Raw genomic sequence first — 20,382 nt, forward strand, 5'->3', positions numbered from 1 at the left:
TTACAAAGATAAACTATAATACCAAATTAAATTAAAATTAAGTACAAATATATATTTTTTTATTTAAGTATTTTTTTTTGTGGTGATCATAGAAAAAGTATAGTATGTAACACGTGTATAAACTTCTCTAGACATTCGTTTTACTAAACACTCGCTCCGCTGCGCTTCGCTCGTGCCTAATAAAACTAGTTTGTAACACTAGTTACATAATATACTATTATATTATTTGTTTAAGAATTGCTGCTTCATCTGCAGCAATGGCCATCAGTATCATTACCTTGTGTTTCACGGTCAATCACGACAAAATTTATTATTTTAATATTTGCGATCCATGTACATAAATGTGGAAAAAAAGTAAGAAAAACAAATCAAACCTATTGGAAACCATTTCGCTGGAAGAGACTAAACTGAAGATCTTCGAATTATGATCAAAACTACAACAAAAGCAAATCAAATGATGACAGTGTCAAAACTATGAAGTGACTTTTCTCTTTCATTGTCATGGATACGATTTTTTTATTTGTTACAACAATACAATTTTATCTGAACAAGGAAATAATTCCAGTGACCCTCAAACCGTGTACCAATATTTTGGAGTTAAATAACATTCTTAATAATAACAATTGTGTGAGTTTTTTCTCGGTTAGAGTATTTCTGTACTCTTCTAGGAGTACTAGGTCAATTTACAACTCCAAGACCGTAAACACCCTGTACATTTTCCCCTTAAACCTAAAAATTGTTTGGAGTGTGAAACTTTGTATCGGCTATGTCAAAAAGGTCGGACAGGCGTGACATGGGAGATAATAATACATAATAAAGAAAAACCACAACACAGGTCAAGAATACATTTCTACCTTAGATAGGTGTTACTATGGTGATTTAAGAACTTTGTAAAAAATTAAAACCTTCATAAATAATAATTAATCTGTTGCGTTGTTCCTAGTGCTAAGCAAACGTTGCAATATTTACTAGTACACAAACTGATTTTTTTTTTATAGGTATTAGTTTTTTTTTAATTTGTAAGAAATTGTCAGATGTTGACAAATTCACATATTAGTAGTACTATTTGTTTCTCCGGTAACGTGTCAAGGTAGTTTAAATGCTGCCATATGCTGGATGCATGAAGCCTGATTTTTTAATTCATTAGAAAATAATTAATTTTATTAGTTTTCTTATACACTGACCGGCATAATTATCGCATAACTGAAATTTTAAGATTTAAAATGGCTAAATGGTTCTGAAATAGTACTAAAATTAATGATATAGGATAGTAGCATTATCAAGTAAATCAGTCGACTATGGATTTTTCAAAAACAATTGGTGTAGATTCATTGTTTACTGAATAAATCAAAATCACCGCAAATTTTCAAGAGACAACAATTAAAAACTGAGCTTCTTTCCAGGCTCGAGGAGGTAATACTAGGTATTAATGGTTGCCTCCGAATGTAACAAAAGCTTATCTAAGCTAAAAAACTGATCCGCACGGAATTCGCTTTTTTGTTTCTTTTGATATTCATTAAATTGTAGTTTAATTGTTGAAGTTTAAGTCGTAATTTTAGTTTAGCTTAACGTTAATTAGCTAATTAATAAATTTTTGATGCATTTATTTTTTTAAGCGTTATTTCAGTAAAAAATTTCAATTCAAAATTGATACGACAATTTTGCCGGTGAGTGTAGATGAGCGGCAAAATTGTATAAATGTGTAATTTTATAAACTGTAGAATGAAATATTTTTTGCTGTCCTTTCAAGGGTTTAATATTTATTGCCGGGTCTTTTCATGGTCTTCAAGGGGGTTACACATTTAAGAATATGTAATAACTAAAAATTCAGTTTTTTTTATTTCTATTTAGTGATGAAATTCTTATACCTTTTTGACACACCCGATATAACAATCTTTTGTGCAACCTCATAAACAGATTTTTTTTTAATAATGCGTGCAAATAAAAACATTCTATTCGTTTTAAATGTGCAACTGATAAAATTATTATGAAATATTATTTTCAAAAAGATAAAGTACAAAAAATGCTAAAATGCTAAAAGTTTGTGTCTCAACTTAATACGAGTATTATAGAAAAAACATCAATTCGTTGTTTTAACTCTCTTTTTCAAATGTCCGTTTTTCAATTACCTGAGCGTTGATCGCGCTAAGATGGATCTGGGCCACCCTTAGATCGAATCGTTTCATTGAAATATCCTCTTGGAGTTCGTTGGCTTTATTGTAAAGTGCCGCTTCAACCGATCGTTGCTGAATCCTCAACAGAGTTTCTAGAGCGTCTTGGATTTGTCTGATTTGCGCCTCTAAATCAGCCGCTTCCTTTTTCAAAACATCGTGGGAAGGCTTCACTTGGAGGGCCGACAGCCTGTCTATTACTAGTTCGTCCTTGAGCGGTGGGGGGATGTTATCCTGGAGCTGGAGATTAATTCGGGTTAGGTGCGCTCGTCTCGCTTTCATTAAATAACTTACGTTTTGCATGTCTTGCGGCTCACCATCTACAGGATCCGGAGGTGGGGGCGGTTGAGGCGGAACGAATGGTCTCTTCAGAATGGGGGCCCGGCCCGTGGGGGTGGGTAGAGATCGCGCTAAGTGGGCTAAATCCGATGACGCCGAGATGGATTTGCATTGTGAAACTAAACCGTCGTATCTCTTGCATTGTTCTTTCGCCTAGCGGAAAATAATGGATTTGCAAAAATCGGAAAAATAATTGGAAACGACTGTCACTCAACATGTTAATTTTTCCGGATTAAGTGGATTTTGTGCATAAAGCGTTGACGTTCGCAGTCAATCCAATCAATTTTCAATTTTTCTTTGCAATTAGTACAAGTCAAACAAGAAAAGGGTATGAAGAATGAGACTTTATTGTCACCAGTGATGGCCATTCGGGTTCTGATTGGTTGACTGTAAGTTCGTCATAGAATACACCACACCATTAATTACATCACGTCAATGGACTATTCAAACATTCAACGACGAACGAGATTTGATTCGAGAAGATTTTAATCTGTGACATTTTCGCTACTTTGATCGGTTGTTTACACACAACTGATGAGAAAATAAATTAACATGACCTTTTCCAACAAATCACGTCGCGACTTATCAAAAACGAATGAACTGGAATATGGAACATAAATTACTGAAGTTTACGAAATTTATAATTGCTGTGGGATGTTTGTCGGGTTTGCCACGTTTAAAAGGTCAACAATTTGCTTACCCTCGAAGAGACCACTTCTGCCCCTTGAGCGACAGCTTCTGAAACCGCCGCACACAAATCACTGTAGATATCTTCTAATTCCTGAAAAAATCGTTTATTTGTACCAATACGCGCTGTACGTGCCACCAATCTAATAAATTTTGTTGAAACCGCTTCGCGTTTGTTTGCCTAATTTAAAATAGATTTCGTTGAGTATTACATCCACTTTGTACTCAAAGACAAATTTTAAACACGGATGAAAGAACGTCGTCATAGGAAAATAATCGCATTATTTTTTTCTAATTAGGTAGATAAAAGTGGATTTTATGAGTCGAGTTGCAATATCCGGCACGGAGCTTGTCAAATTAGAATAATCCAAGCTTTGTTGGTAGAGAGGGTTGGTAATGGCGGCTGATGAATTGGTAATGTCCTTCAATTGGTTTGGGTTGACATTTGATTGGCGTCCGGAACGAGATGCCGGTCTCGTTTCCGGTGCTGTAATTTCACCTGCAAAAGTGATGGTAAAGTATCCTTTCCGTACTCTTCCAACATCCCGTTTGTCGCGTGGAGTTGTTGGACGTAAGTGTTGTGACTGTTGAAATAGGAGCTCAGGCTCTCCGTTGTGGGATTCGAAAGGTACGCTAAGTAGGCGTTCTTATATTCTTGCCGACACTGAAACAAAAAATTTTTTTTTTTTACTTTCAAGAAAAAAGAAAAGTCAAACGTGGTAAAAGCATAATTTATTTTGTTACAGAATTATACCGCTTTTATTAAATCATCACAATCACAAAATTACAATAGAATTTTTATTTTAAAAATACATTTAGTCAAATCAAATTAAATACAAAGTTTAGTACTGAACTGAACTGAAATTATTGTTTATAACAAGCTTTCGGTTCTAATAAACTCAAAAAAGAAACTTATCTTCGCGTTATTATGCATAATCTACTCATTAATAACATGTGTACTATTGTACTAATAATATTGTGACTGTTAAAAGTAATTCAACAGTTTTCATAAGAATTACCAATAAACAGAAAATTAGGAGTATTTTTTTAAATTTTTAATCTTACCTGTTATGACTATATTTTTAATATCTATCCCATTAGCTTAACCCACATGCAAATTTGTCCTAAATTGTACAAAATTTAAAAAATACTCACTGCATTTAGCTAACAAATTTTGTTAACGTAATATTGTTCATAATACAAATGCTATGTGAAAAATTATAATTGTTAACGAAGATAATATGTTTGTGTTTTGAGCACTTTGTGAGTGTGGTTTGGATGATGATTAGTAAAGTCCGTTTTTTTATTTATGTGTGTGGATCAATTAATAATTCCAAATGCGTACCAGATAGCTATCTCTTTTCAACATTTGTAAACAGCCTTGTTGCTTTCTCGCTACGTATTTATTATGTAGGGTTGGTCGCGCTATTTATCTCACTTTAACAAATGCGATTAGAGTAACGCAGAGCTAGTGACGTACGTCAAAAGTATGTCTTATCGTCACATAGGTTATTTGTAATTTCATTTTTAATGGGGAAGATTGTTTTGAGGCTAATATTTAGACCCTTTATATGATCACTAGCTGTTGCCCGCGGCTTCGCTCGCGTAGTAGTTTGACATCCACAACTATTTCAAAACGCAGAAGGGCTAAGAAACTTACTAACAAAATATAGCAACACATAATTTATTATGAACTTCGTAGTAAAAATAAAAAGTCCGTCTTTTATAACTTATTTAAAAACCGTAAAATTTTAAGTCTTATTTCATGGACATTACTTAACAATGACAAATTTTGATACAAATTTTCATTCCATGTTTAACTGTAACACATATTTATACAAATTTTCATCCCTTGTTTGACTCCTTAGGGATAGAATTCTCCAAAATCTTGAAACATGTGCTATTTTGTTTTTAACTGAACACCCAAATACCAATTTTCATAGATTTAACTTAAAAAAAACACGAATATTTTACGAAGTTTTACCCTTGATCAACCCCCTTGAGGGTGAAATTTCTAAAAATCCTGAAACACGTATTACTTGATTTTTAATCGAAAGCCTAAATACAAATTTTTAAGGATTTAACTTTATAAATGACATATTTTAATACAAATTGTCATCCCTGTTCAACCCCCTAGAGGGTGGAATTTTCAAAAATCCTAAAACACGTGTTTCTTCATTTTTAACCGAAAGCCCAAATCCCAATTTTCATAAATATAACTTCAAAAATGACGAAGTTATAAATATTTATACAAATTTTCATCCCTTGTTTGACCCCTTTGGGGATGAAATTTTCCAAAATCCTAAAACACGTGTTTTTTTGTTTTTAACTGAGAGCCCAAATACCAATTTTCATGAATTTAACTTTAAAAAAAAATACAAATATTTTACGACTTTTTACACTTGTTCAACCCCCTTGGGGATGAAATTTCCAAAAATGGTAAAATACGTATTTTTTTATTTTTAACCGAAAGCCTAAGTACCAATTTTCATGGCTATAGCTTTAAAACTTCGAATTCACCACCCCATTTAACCCCTTTAGGGGTTGATTTTCCAAAAATCCTTTCTTATTGGATGCCTACGTTATAAAAGGTATCTACTGTGAAAATTTGAAATTTCTGTCTCCAGCGGTTTAGGCTGTGGATTGATAGGTCAATCAGGACAAGCCTCTTTATATACCAGGTGAATAAAAAGTGTGGAACCAAACGTTTTTTGCTTAGCTATTTATTTTTTGAAAAAACTAATTGATGAGTGATAAAGTACTATAAAAATGTGATGATTTAACAAGAATAAAATTTTTCGAAATTTTCTTTTGTTTTTGAGTTCTACAAAAAAAAATATTTTTTTAAATGGCAACCCACTATTAAATCATTTTTCTCATGAAAGCTATACTCTAAGGATTACAACTATCTGCTTTATATTTAATTTTTTCGAAAAAAAATTTTCACATAAATTGCAATTTTGACAAAAAAAAATCGCATATCTCAAAAACAAAACAAAATTTCGTTCTGAAAATACTTTCACATTTTTTATATTACTTTAATTTATATAAATTAGGCAAATGATTAAAAATAAAACCGCTTGGTTCCATACTTTATATTCACCCGGTATATAGATAACAATCGTAATTTAAGCCCTATAAATTTGTTAATGCCAGGAAAAGCTTTAATTTTTGACTTTAGTACTAAACTGTAAGAAGCTGTCAAATGTCAAAAACAGACGGAGGTCATTGTTCTTGATTCACATTACCCCCACCAGCAAATTTAAAAAATAGACTGTAGCATAGTTATTTTTTTATTTGTACGCATAAAAAAAATAAAAGTAATTGTGTAAAATTTAAACAAATTAATTCTCGTTACATTGTTTGATGACTGTCTTTATTGGTAGACTGCTATAATATGGAATTCACATTGTTTTTTACGGTTTCAATTAAATTATAACCAACAAGAATTGAATGTAAGAAGTGATGAATATTTGATAATGTGTGATATGTGTTTAAATCGCTCTTTCACAATACCAAATATCTCTTTACATAATATTACGAACAATGACACACATTTTTCAAAATGTAGACTACTGGTCTGTTTATAGAATCGTCATTAACTTATTAAGTTAATTGCAATCAAACGTCAGATCACTGATCACCAAATTGAACCAACCAGATGCATAGATTTTTGGGTTGATTACGCATTAACTTTTAACCATCGCCTCCTTAATGAAATGTATCAATATCCCGCCTGGGCATTTCGTAAAAAATGCATTGGAGCAGTGATTCCGATTTTTTCTTAGTTACGGGGGTTACTAAGGAAAAACTAAATAATTTTTAATTATTAACGAAAAATAACGCAATTAATAAATGCTTGGAAGGAAGGATACAACAAAACCAGATACGCCAGGGAGAATTGATATTATGAGATTGAACCCTTTAAGCTAAATAACTGGATTTGTCAAAAATTTTCCCCAGATTAAAGCGCCAACGGGAATCACTTGAACTCAAAAAATGCCCAGGCGAGAAAAGGATTATTTCTATGGAGACGGCGATGCTTTTAACAAAGAATTAATTTTTAATTTGCTAAACAACCTTTAAATTATAAAAAATGAGATAATCTAAAAAAGAATATGAATTTTAAAACAACTTGCTGAAGGAATGACATAAAGTGTAAAGAAAAATAATAATGTGACGACTAAATTAACTGGCTTCTGGCTTGTTTACGAAGTCTTTAAAAATTCAAAATGGAGTATAAAAACATTTCTTGTACCTTAAATGCTTTTCGGTTTGCAATAGTAAAATGAGAAAAAAGAACAAAAGAATCTTAGCATTTATTCCAACTTTTTGTCCTCTATTTCTGTGTTATTTTATTCGCAAACGTCAGAAAACCGTAAATAAAAAAATATTTTGTTGATTTATCGATAAGCTTTATCCCCCCTTTCCAATAATGTTTCAAAAAGTTGGGGGTGCTTTTTTAAAAAAAGTAACTACTAGGGGATGAAACCTAAAACGGATTTTATGTTGGTTTTGAACTCTGCCATCGCAACCCAAATCGACATTTAGGTACGCTGATTTTTTCTCTTTCCGAAAACGTTTTAAAAAGTAGGGGGTGTCATTTAAAATTTTAAAGTAGGGGTGGCTAGCGACTATGGGATGAAACTTAAAATGTAACTTTCTTGATTTTGAACTTCTCTCTCGACCTGTTTTTGCTTGAAAATACATTTACTCAATGTCAAAAGTTATTGACACTGGCTCCTTTTGAAATAAAAGCCCTGTAAAATAAGACGATTACCCCCCACGGTGGTTCATGGGGCTTGCGGTAGAGAAGCCAGAAACAAATTTGCATTTCTTAGGACAGGCACGTTTCATCAAAAAAAAAATTAATTTTAATATTTACCTATATTTTGAGATTGTTTCTTTACAAACCTGCATTATCATTTTATATTCAATTAATATATAAATTGCCAAATTTTTGTTTGTAATAAATTAAAAGCCTACCACGAAAATTTCTGAACACGGCTCTTTGTAAATCTTCAGGGAGTACCATCAACAGTGAAAAATTATTACCGCCGACCGCAAAGCTGCTAAATCCTCAATAAAGCTTTGCATACGTCAATCTCAAATATTCCTGGTTACGATTATATTTGTGGCTTTTATTGGCAAAATTTTTGTACATTTACTAAATAATTATAAAAAAAAAACATATACAAGATCATCAGTATCATTAACTAGATATAAAAAAAACAAAAGTCACAATTTTTGGACAGATAGAATTAAACATTTTTCCATGTTCCTGGTACCTTATCTTACTTGAAATTTTTCTTTGGGGCGCAAGTTCTGACACACTCTGTATTTTACTTTTAATTTAGAAATTACCTTTCTGTTATTGTGCTCAAAATGGCATACAATTCTCGATTAGAGTTTCATTGCTCCTTCGGGCTCCATTTAACCTCGAGGCTGCGCCTCTCGGTCACATAACCTGATCTCTCGGGTTAATAAAAAAAATTTCATCGTGATTGTAATACACTATGTATAAATTTATAAACTCAAAAATTTTCAATCTAAGACTAGATAACATAATGTTTTGAATATCTGATAGTAAATTATTATTATCTCGATTTAAATAAAATATTAGACACGTAGTTTTGAGGGAGCCCTACATTTTCTGCTTACCTTGACCAACTTCTCTTCAGTTTTGGCAATGATCGTCTCATAGCTCTCCCTTTGTGTGAACACTTTCCTAGACTGTATCTTCCTGTGGAAGGACCTCTCCAGAAGCGGCCGTGATACTTGCCTCCCTAAGATCGACGCGATCTCGCCGAGGGCCTGAGAATCAATTTCCACCTCTTGAAGCAGCGTCTCCCAAGTGTGAAACAACGAACTCGGGCACGCCGGTCTGCGAGATAAGACTCCATGATTCAGCAGAAATCACGTAGGGTCAATCCGTCGGGAGGATTAAAACTCCCAATTAAAACTTTTACCTTTCTTTCCGCAGTTCACCGTTTCGTTTCCGGAAGTTTGCGACCAATATTTGTAATTCTTCGGCATGCTGTTCGTACATTTGACCCAGCTGTTGTGTGAAATCTGAAACTGAAACGAAAGTCGGGCGTTAATACATGTTCCGGTGACGGTACGAAAAACAAAAACCTTCTAGTTTAATATTTATGAAAAACTACTTCGAGCTGCTGCTCGGGTTGCTTTATTGATATACTCGTACATAGAAATACGGTTGTGTGCTTTGGAGTAAAGGGCAAGGGATGACTAGACTAGCAAATGCTCGAGCTCGATATTCAACCGCATGTCCGAAAACAGAAATAATTTATTTTATTTTGAGTAATGTCTGCTTCACTTACAATCCCAGAGGCTCTTTGTACCTATATTTTACGCATAAAAGTTTTACCAAATGAAATCTATTATTTGCTAAAATGGGAAATATATCGATTCGTGGAGACATTACATTCCCTTTTTAAACTGAAGAATAGAAACTTCGGGGAAATACACTTGAAAGCAAAACTGAATTTCCTGTAAATTTTAAGCAATTTTCCTTGATTTCCTGTTTTTATCATCAGAATTGGTTTTTTAGAATATCCAATCGAAAAGATAATTCCATTTAAAAATTTGCAATTTTAATTAAAATTAGCGAAGCTTTCCGAGATTCTTTCGTTTAATTATTACTGTTCTATCGATTTAGTCTGAAGCATTGTATATTTCATACAAAATTTGCAGCGCACGCTATCTTATTTATAATATTTAATGGATGTAAACAAACTTTATGGATACATTGTCTGCGAACATTTTAAAGCTACATCATATTTAAATTTCCACAAAAAATTGCAGTTTTAAATGATAAGATAGATATCCTTTCTGCCTCTAGTAACTTTTCTTGCATTGCTTGACACATGGAACGGTTCTAATTTTGGACGTGGCAGGTCTTTCAACTTTCAATTTCAGTGTAGTCTGTAAACCACCTTTTTGCTTGTCAAGTTAATCTCCAAATTCGTTTTATGGTTAAATAATTCACGTTGCTTTAAACAATTATTGAAATTTTCTATCTAAAAGTAGATTTCAGACGAAGCCATTAATGTTATGAGTTTATTGCTTATTAATGTGACAACAAAGCGCTTTTCTTTTGGGTTGACACCCATTGTATTAAGGATATTGTCGTGGGTGGTAGAAATTGGAATGAAATCTTTTCAGATTTGTATGAAATTGAAAATTTAATTATAGCAACATAATGCAAAGGTCGTTTTGTAAGAAATTCTTTTTAAGAAAATACTATTTGAACAGAATAAAATTTTATACGGGTTGAGCTGTTGAGTTGTTTTTAAAATTCTCTAGAAATCGTTACATTGTTGCTGAGTATTTGTCCTGACCATGCCACCTATTCGAATATGAAACAGGGTCGGTTCAAGGGCTTTTCTGGATTACATGTGAATTATACATCTCTTATATTTGATTCACAAATATACGCATATTGATCAGAATTTTCACTCAAACAGAATGAAGTATATGCCAGCAGAAGCTTTATTAAAAGCTGTTTAAAGTTTTTTATTTTTATAATTCCTGCTTCATTAGCGTTTTTACGTAAACTTTGCAAATATGTGCATACTGAAATTAAAACTTATTTTTATCGTAGCTTTTAATTTTGCAGCATTCTAGACTTTTACAAAGGTAAAGTATTTTAATGAATTTTAAAGCAGTTTTGGAATATGTGTAAATAAAATATCGGATTATTAAAATTTATGGTGATTTTATTCAATTAGGTTAAACTGATAGGACTGAAATAGTTATTTACGTTTTAATTCATTAGGTATAATATAATTTTCCAGCTTAAGGTTTTAATATTGAAGCACGAAGCGAAACTGTGTGCTTCAATAAAACTGAACGTTGTAAAATACCTAACTTAGAAATAATGTACAAAACCTTTTGGCCGACGACAGTTGTTTGTTCAACTCATGTTTTGATTTGAGGGGTCTATGCATTTACTATTTTACTACAAGATGGCGTTGATCAGAGTCCTGTCGAAAAAAAGTGTTTATTTTTTAATACTGATTACTGAATAGATAAATGAATGCGGTATCTTTTTTTTGTACTAATAAACTCATTTATCATAAAGGATCTTTTTTTTCGGGATATCTAAAAACTTAAAATTTTTGTGTTATTTTTCTGCACGGCGCACAGTGCATTGATTCATTTGATTTTGGAACAAAAATCAAAATTTGTATTTAAACAGAAACAATTTATATACTCTTTTTCATATTAATGTGCATCAAGTATAGGTTGTAGAAGTCTAAATGAATCTTTAATTTAAAGTCCGATTTACCCAAAAAGTGTCATTAATGTCATTCAAAACAAATTTAATCACATCAATAATGACAAAAATCTTTATGTTTATTTTCCTATGTTGATTACGTTGTTAATTTTAACTATTTTTTGCCACATGGGTACCTACACATTTATTTGAAAAAATAACTTTTAGGAAAGATTGAGTTTAGGATTGTTTGAATTTTCGCATGGTTGCCACCTTAAAATGATCCCTTTCAACGTCTACTTTGATGTACATTAATATGAAAACGAGTATACCGGGTGTCCCAGGCAGGTTTGGATATAGGAAATTAATATGGAAAATTAGTTTTAATTTTTTCAAGTCATTGTTGCCAGAGGATAATTTGTCAGAATTTGACTTGATTGTTCGTTTCTTAGTAACGCTAACCCGGCAAATTCAAATTTCGATTTTTCGAGGGTCGTTTTCGCCCAAATGAAGTTAATTGGAGAATCGACAAAAATGTCGATAAGATAGCCCTTTTCAAGCACTACAAGCTCCATTAATCAGATTTTAGTTTTTGTTACTCCTGCAGCCGGAAAAAAATAAAAACTAATTTCCCATGTTAATTTCCTATATCCAAATCTGCCTGGGACAGCCGGTATATGTATGAAACAAGATTATTTGACATGTCAAACCTTGGAATTAGTTTTTTCAAAATTTATATATTTTTTAATATGTGTAATCTCTATTAGATAGAAAGGCTTCTCTATAAATAATAGAACCTCAATAAAACGTTCAAAAATAATTTGATTTTTTATTTTTGTCCACGAGACGAGACCAGTACACTGTGCGGCGTGTATTAAATTTCACAGATAATAGATGCCTTCTTGTCGAGCCCAAAAAGATATTTGTGGGTGTAATTTCTCGGCTATAAAATCTTTATAACAAATTATTTACTGAGTATACATATACTGAGTTTAAACTATTCAAAAGCCACATTTTATACAGAGCGATTAAGATAAGAGCCTGACGATTTGTCGATGCAACCCAAAAAAACAAATTTCATTTATGCCTTTGATCCAATTCAAATTAGGATTTGCAAGTTGAATCCAAGTTATCATCTTATGTCACTCTGACATCAGCGCAGAGAACGATCATTAGTGCCATTCAGTTCTCGCGAAATGATAGAGAAATTAAAGAAGTCTTTTCGGTATAAACCCAATACAAAATGTATGAAAGAATGAAACATTAAAGGTAAACAAACAGTTTTTTTATAAATCATAAATTGCTTGTCAAAGCACTGTCAGAGCAACATAAGACAAGTTGGATTGCAAATGCAAATCGTAATTAAAATTAGATCAAAACGTAAATGAAATTTGTTTTTTGGGTTGCATTGTCAAAACGTCGGGCTCATTATCTTATCTGAAGCACCCTGTATTTATTTAACAAAATTTAAAGTTATAATGTCTAGCAATGAATTCACGTATATGCATATTGTAGTACGCGAACAAATTGTTTACAATTTCATTTATTTAATGTGTTATTGGCGGTAGGCTGTTGAACTTGGCAACAATAAACACCAGTAACCAATTGTTGCCAATAGATTTTCTTATCATAACTTGGTATGCTCTTTTTGTATAAATTTTTTTTGTCTTTTTATTACTATGTTTTCCTATATTTTTAAAACAGAAGTTAGTGGTCTTTGAGGGTTATCTCAGAAAACAAAAAAATATTAATTTTGAATATTTTAATTAATTTTTATTTAGGAGTATTTATAATTATAAGGTAATTCATAAATACAGGCTCCGCCAGAACTCGCGCACCAGAGAAAAATGTCAAATGCCGGGGGCAATAGGTCGCCAAAAAGTGCAGCCGAAGAAATAATTTTTGCTTGCATAAGAAAGTTATTAGATTCTTAAATCCACCAATCCCAGAAGGGCACCTCAAGGTGTGATTGAAAAATTATATACGTTGCTACGTTACAAAAATAATACCAATTTGCCCAGAACTTTCAATAAATAGCTGGTCTACTGTAATTTTCACACTTATTTTATTAATGTGGGTGACATAACCTGCTAGTTTCCAGTATTTTTCTCCCTGAAGAGATTGTACACGAGTATAATGAGACAGAATCGTTAATTATTATCAACAATTGTTGATGTTAATAATTAACGATTTTCTCTCATTATACTCTTGTACAACCTCTTGAGCTAGAAACATACTGGAAACTAGCAGGTTATGTCACCTACATGACAGGTGTCAAAATTACAGTAGACCAGCTATTTTTTTTTAATTTGAGCAAATTGGTATTATTTTTGTAACCCAGTAACGGATAATTTTTCAATGACACCTTAAGGTGCCCTTCTGGGAATACATTCTCACAGTCAACTTGGCTTTTGTTACGTTTGAAAAATTTGATTTATTAAATTTAATTCAAAGTAATTGTTGATATGTCATTAATTAAATTTGACAGTGTCATCAATTCCAGTTTTTTTTTCCTTGAATTGAAAATGTAGGACAGTGGGTGGACATAAAAAACTGAGACAAGCATGACAATTGCATAAGTCAAAAAATCACAAGTTTTCAAACATGTTATTTCTGAGTTAAAATAAAAAATAAGTTAAGGCTGAAAACCCGTCCCCGCCCATGTCTTAATACGATGTTTACATTCATTGATAAAACAAAAACTACGGAACGTAAACAGCGTAGTGGGTTGGACTTGCTATTATAAAAAAAAAATTGCTTGGACGGTGGTCCTTTGTTGACAATGCACACTTGTACCTTTTGGGCTAGGGAAGCTTGTGTTCACACACACACAGCCCTTCGAGGGTATTCATTTGAGCTGCGTACACTAATTGTATGTGACCCTACCAAAAAATCACACGGATTAAAATCTGGTGACCATGCAGTTGAACATTGGCGACCAATCCATCTTACAGGAAAATGGTTGTTCAACTAATTGTCCCTTCGTGTCGCACGGCTTCCACCAGATCGGCCAGGACATTTTCCAAAAAATCCAAATAAGCCGCACTAGTTCAAGAAAAATGTGGGGTCCCATTAGGTAGGTGATCTTCAATGATCTCTGCCCAAACATTTAGTGAAAATCGCTCTTGGAAGATGATGGCATGCCCGTACACTAGTCAATTCGGCGTTTGAGTAGTTGGCCATAATGACTTGATTTACAAATCTATGTGCACAATTCACATGAAAGCGCGATTACAGGTGACTAAACTGACGCGTGTAAACAACAGATATTTTTTTTTTGCACAAAAACTTTCACGGTTAACATTTTCATGGATATTTTTACTTCCACCTAATAAGGATAGACACACTGAACGGCTCGTGAAAATCATGGGGAAGAAAATGCAAAAAAATGGATACGCAATTTATTTAGTCTTCAATTCAACTTTTCATAATAAATTATTTTACTGGTTAAATTATTTGCTCTCCATCCGCAAACACCCTGTATATCTTACTAAAACGTAATAGCTCCAATGATCTCAACCCGTGTAAAATAGCATATTAAGCATCAAGAATGGTAAAGATATTTTACCGATCGAAGACAATTGTTTAGAGGAGGAGCGAAGGAAGCGACGACTCCAATTATTGTCTGGGATCGGTAAGTCCCGTGAAGAGACTCTCTCCCTCCACGGTAAGTCCTTAACGTTCGTGATGCTTCTGACATTTTTTGCGCGATTGATTTTTGTTAGTTTTTTTAATAAGATGTCTAAAAATGTTCTAGAAAGCCAAAATACTTTGACGATGACTTAAACAAAATACTTACCGAGGAGTTTAGGATCGCACCGAGTAAATACAATTTACTGTCTCGGAAACAGACGTAGACAATCTAATAGAGGCTAATCGCGCAAACATTAATTTAACCATTTTGCTTGCACAATAGCATTTTTTTTCTGTTGGAAAATTAAAAGCACTAAAAGTAGAAAACGGCAAATGGTAGAGATTGAGTGAAAATAAAAAATAAAAATTCAATTATAATTCTACAAAATAGTTGAGTTTTATAGAGAAAAAAAGTTCTAAAAGTGCATAAATTTTAAGTTTAAAAAAACCTTAACCAAAGATGCGTTGGATTTCAATTATTCAATCTGACACTTCTGACAGTTGGTGTCATTTCACGTCTATGTGGCTCACTCTCTTCAAGAAAATCAAACGAAAACGATAGAAAAATAAAAGTATACGTTACTGATGATTTGAAAAAAGCAAACCGGTAATGTAAATAATCTTTGTGTAAAGATCGGTATTGTTTTTTTTTGTAAAGTGCGAATTGCTGCGATTGGTGCACAACACAACTGTGCGAACACTGCGAACCGCCGAAATGCCGTCGCCTCTGTAAAATACTGTCTCGACAGAATTTTTTCAGTATATTTCCCAAATTTACAGAGATAGGTCGTGAACTTGTGATCTAATTGTGTGTAATTGTGGTCTAAAAATATTTTCAGTGTTTTGAAAAAAAAAAATAAATATCGCGCATGCGTACGGTTGCGAAATCTGATTTCTAAAGTGTCTCTTATTGCAAAACCAAATGATGAAAAGACGGTGATAAAAATTATTTAAAAGTACGAAAAGGGGATGTGTGGCACGTATGAAAATATAGCAAACATTACCTAGTTATTTATTTTCTGCTTTTAAATTTAAAAAATAATAATTTAAAATATTTTTATGCCAGCATATGGTTTTGGTAAAATTGTAGTTATGCATAGATTTGGAGCATAATAATTCAGGCAAACTAAGGACTTTTTAAATTTTGTGTTTGAATTTGAATAATTTAAAGGCATTGTTGTATAATTATTATTTTAATGAAAATCATCAAGTGCATTTTAATTACCATCTAATGGGAATCACATGATTTTGGCATAGAGCGTCGGTCATCAATTTTAATTCATGAATAGTTGAAAGCTTTATGAGAGTGATTCTGTTGCATCATTTTTACAATAATAAACGTCGAGGATATTTGTAAGGCCTTGTTGTGTCAAGGTAAACCTAAAAATCGGCTGAATAGACAAACCGGAATCCCCTCGACGTGATGCCATGGTTTAGAAAAATCATCTAATTTCTCCAGATTATATTATACTACTAACTACCGGTTTCTTTTCCTAAAAAGTTGATTATTTTGACGACTATTTCCCTTTGATCAAAGATATTTTCACTCAGGAGGTGCAAAGTAAAATTTTAAATTTAATTATCCGGTAAAATGCTTGCGCGATATTAATGGTGTCAAGTGCAGAAAGCAGAAAGCGTCGTCTTATTAAGTATAATCATGAAGAGTTGATGGTGTTTCAAATAAAGAAGCACTTAAAATTATTGCACATTAATTACATTGTTTTATTTTTAATAAACTTGTGTGGCAGTTGACAGACTGTTTGAGACGAATTTTAATTTATGAGAATCCGATACTTTCCAGCGATACATGTGGATTTTACGAAAGACACCGATTTACTCCCATTTTAATTATTCAGAAGTTAATTTCAGTAAAACGATGAATGCGTAATAAAATCAGACCGTATACAATCGGTGTTAATGTTTATATACCTAACCTTCAATTTATAGTCGAAGAAACCCACAAATGTATCTTTGTTGAAATTATATGTAATGTCTTTACGTTTTTCGTCTTTATCCCTACTTTCATTTTAACTTGGCAGATAGACGAATTAAAAATACACTTGCCTCGACCCTCCTAAAATAACCCAAGTTAATTGTGGCTATTTTTGCTTGATTGTGATGGAATATAAAAATTATTTGGTCCGTTGACTGTAATAGTAACACGTAATTGTAAATGGGAATTATTGATGTTCCAAAGCTACAACACCTATTTTCAGAATTACGTAACCCTTAGTTTTCCATAAAAACATGATTCCATTCCTGTTGTGTCGCCTCAACTCTTATCGATTTTTAAAGTGATAAAAATATGTTGAACCAAATATTTGAAAACAGCAAAATAACTGTAAGGAAGTCTTATTTGCATTGTCACAGAACTGTTTCTTTCGTATTTTAGTTATCATTCTTGATGCTTGAGTGCTTTTAGAAGAGCTTTCAGACTGTTTTCTGTCTCGTTCCAGTTGACATGGGCTTTTCAGGATCATTCATCGGTTTAATTATTCTCTTTCGCTGCTTTGAAGGAATCACTCCATTATTTTATTTTTATTTGAGCCCAGGAAATGTTTTAATACAGGCCGTAAATTATACATAATCAATGTGTTTCAGATGAAGTTAAAATTATAATAAGAACAAATTTTTAGTTAATAAAAGGTTCAGTGTAAACAAGTTGTAGCAGTTCCAGTTCTCCAATATATTTGATTCGTAGTAAAGTTAGCGGTAATTATGTATTAATGTTTAAATTAAAGCCGACTTTCTCTTAAACTTATTCAGAGAACTTAAATATCTCCTGACTTCTGACGTCGAATGGATTGTCTCGGTCTTGAACAAAACCCTTTTTTACACTTAGTCTTTATTGTGTGTTATAAAGTCAAATTGACATAACAAAACCCACGCAAGTGCATTTGTTTGCAAGGTTTTGTATTACAGAAAAAGTTTTACCGCTGAATTAAAAAGTTTAGTGCTGAATCAGTTTAGTTTCACTTCATCGGAATACCCACACATAAGGTATAATTTAAAAGTTTTAAAACATTTCTTTCTGTAATATAAACCCGTATACATGGGGAGAAATAATATTTTTATGGTTCAAGTAACTCACTGTTGATTACATCAGTGAAACTTACAAGGAAATTTTAAAGATTTTAAGCAAAATTTGCTCTACTTTAAGAATAGCTATGGAGATACTCTTATAACGAAATAAGTTTTGGGCACATTTATTGATGTTAAAGTTACATCTTGAAAACAGTCTTTATACACAAGCAATATTGTACATTTGTTAGTAAATTGAAAACAGGCTATATTGCCTACATTGGAGCATGAGAAAATGTAGGTACATACATAAATATTTATGAAAGTACAGGTTTTCTGTATTGGTCTACAATATTACAACATATGCAATTTTTATTTAACAATATTTGGAGTAAGTACAAAATATTTTTGTTATTTAGCATTACTGTTGTTAGAATGTAATATCAGTATTATCTTACGTACTTAGGAACGCGAAGACCTACATACATCAGTTAACTTAAACAACTACGGGTAGATATTTAGGAACTTTTATTTCACAAGAATAAGTGAGAGTAAGATTTTTTAACGTTTCATGTATTATAGTGAAATACACTACATGTTCTGTGTTGCCACACGCAATAAGTCATCATGTTTTAGCTAGTTGTAGCTACAGTCGTTTTTTCTACTATTAGTGCATCCGTTGGTAAACTTGCTCTTTCAAGACACTCCCTCGTGTCAAAGCGCAGCAAAACCAACATTTCCACAATTTACAATTTAGACAAGATTTTTGACATTCACATTGTTATTGTTTACAGGTTTAAATTTTAACATATGTACAACATACATATGTTTGGTAAGTTGGGAATTTCATTTCAATTATTATATTCAATTGGATTGCAATTTTTTACTACATTTTAACTCAGTTATTTAATTTAGCTTTAATAATAGGTACTTAACTCAAAGTTTTATTTTGTACTTTTAATGGAAAATATATTTGAAGGTTAATATAGATGTTGCTGAAAGTTATTTGCCTTTAGGGGATGCGTTACGTTGTTTTAAATCTGAGTGTAGAAGCTTTTTACGCAAATTTAATTTGATCTTAGTTTAAAAGGGAGTCTGAAGTTGACCATTATGTTTCCTTTGGTAGTAATAGTGGTGGTTAATGGTGACAATAACAATTGTTCCGCAAGCTGCCGGTAATAGACTTGATTGTGGAACGACATCAGTGATTCCGCCAGTGAACAACTTCCTACTTTATCGTTTGTATTTGAGGAAATCCGCGTTTAGTACAATAGATTTTGCGTAAAACGCACGGATATTTTTTTTCAAATTATACATTTCGTTCGTTCGTTCGTGAGTAAAAATAGGCGCTGACATCCATCCGTATAATAAAAAATAAATAATTCATTTTTTGTATTTGCTTTAATGACCGTCAAGGGGTCAACCTGTTGTTTTATTGATTTTGCAGCCAGAAGAAAATATTGTATGACCCAGTTATGGTTGCGTGTTTATTTGACAAGAGTGGAAGAACAAATGACAAAGTGTTTGGGGCGAGAAAACCCCAACTCATAGGTCTACTTATACGAAAAGTGCGTGCCGAATAATTTAAGTTTTTAACTTCGTCTTTGAACCTCATTTAAATTGCAACGAAGTTAAACGACTTTAAGATTAAGTATAACTTTCACAATACCTCCAAATTTGAAGTTATTAAACAAGAAACCCTTACAAATTGAATAGCGCATCCACAAATTTTTCACTATATCTCATTAATGCAGCCATTGTTCAACTTATCCAATCAAAACTTTAATGCACCATTTAAGTGCTAATCTTTAGAGTAAACATGGTAGAAAGTACAAGCTACAACCGCACGTGCCTTCTCTACTTAAGTTTAAATTATGTTGTTTTCACGACACTGTATTAAATGTTTTAGTTAATTTAATATCAAGTCAACATCAATTGCATCTTAAACAAGTTAGACACAGCTAACCTCTGTTTTTATTTTAAACATTAGTTTTTCGAACATCTTAAAATATGAAAATGTAAAATGTCAAGTAAAATGACAAGTCGAAAGGTAAAGTGGCATGATCAAAAAGGTGATGATTATAATACCTCAATTTATAATTTACCTTCAAAAAGAAGGGTCCTACTTGTATTATTATACGTGGGCGACTAATTCCAGCCCATTTTGACGTTCTACCTTTCGACTTGTCATCTTATTTGACGTTTCACGTGCAGTTAGTTCAAAAACAGACATACGTTCTCGGATGCAAAGAAGACTCGATTACAAATTATCTTGATCCCTCGATATGTATG

General features: G+C 32.3%; 1 protein-coding gene across 9 annotated transcripts in view; it reads right to left on the bottom strand.

Annotated features, from left to right (window-relative positions):
- LOC123015995 overlaps window positions 1-20,382 on the bottom strand; it is an 87,112-nt gene that overhangs the window by 24,038 nt on the left and 42,692 nt on the right. For all 9 annotated transcript variants that reach the window (XM_044416144.1, XM_044416142.1, XM_044416143.1 and 6 more), the window contains exons 4-9: window positions 9,167-9,275; window positions 8,859-9,081; window positions 3,697-3,861; window positions 3,211-3,291; window positions 2,466-2,663; window positions 2,130-2,411 (exon numbers count right to left, since the gene is read on the bottom strand). In XM_044416144.1, the coding sequence (XP_044272079.1) occupies window positions 2,130-2,411; window positions 2,466-2,663; window positions 3,211-3,291; window positions 3,697-3,861; window positions 8,859-9,081; window positions 9,167-9,275 (1,058 nt within the window). The remainder of the gene's footprint in view (window positions 1-2,129; window positions 2,412-2,465; window positions 2,664-3,210; window positions 3,292-3,696; window positions 3,862-8,858; window positions 9,082-9,166; window positions 9,276-20,382) is intronic.

This window comes from Tribolium madens, unplaced genomic scaffold, assembly GCF_015345945.1.
Source record: "Tribolium madens isolate multiple individuals breed KSU strain unplaced genomic scaffold, Tmad_KSU_1.1 Scaffold_19;HRSCAF=116;Tcas5.2_LG9, whole genome shotgun sequence".
Classification (NCBI taxonomy): domain Eukaryota; kingdom Metazoa; phylum Arthropoda; class Insecta; order Coleoptera; family Tenebrionidae; genus Tribolium; species Tribolium madens.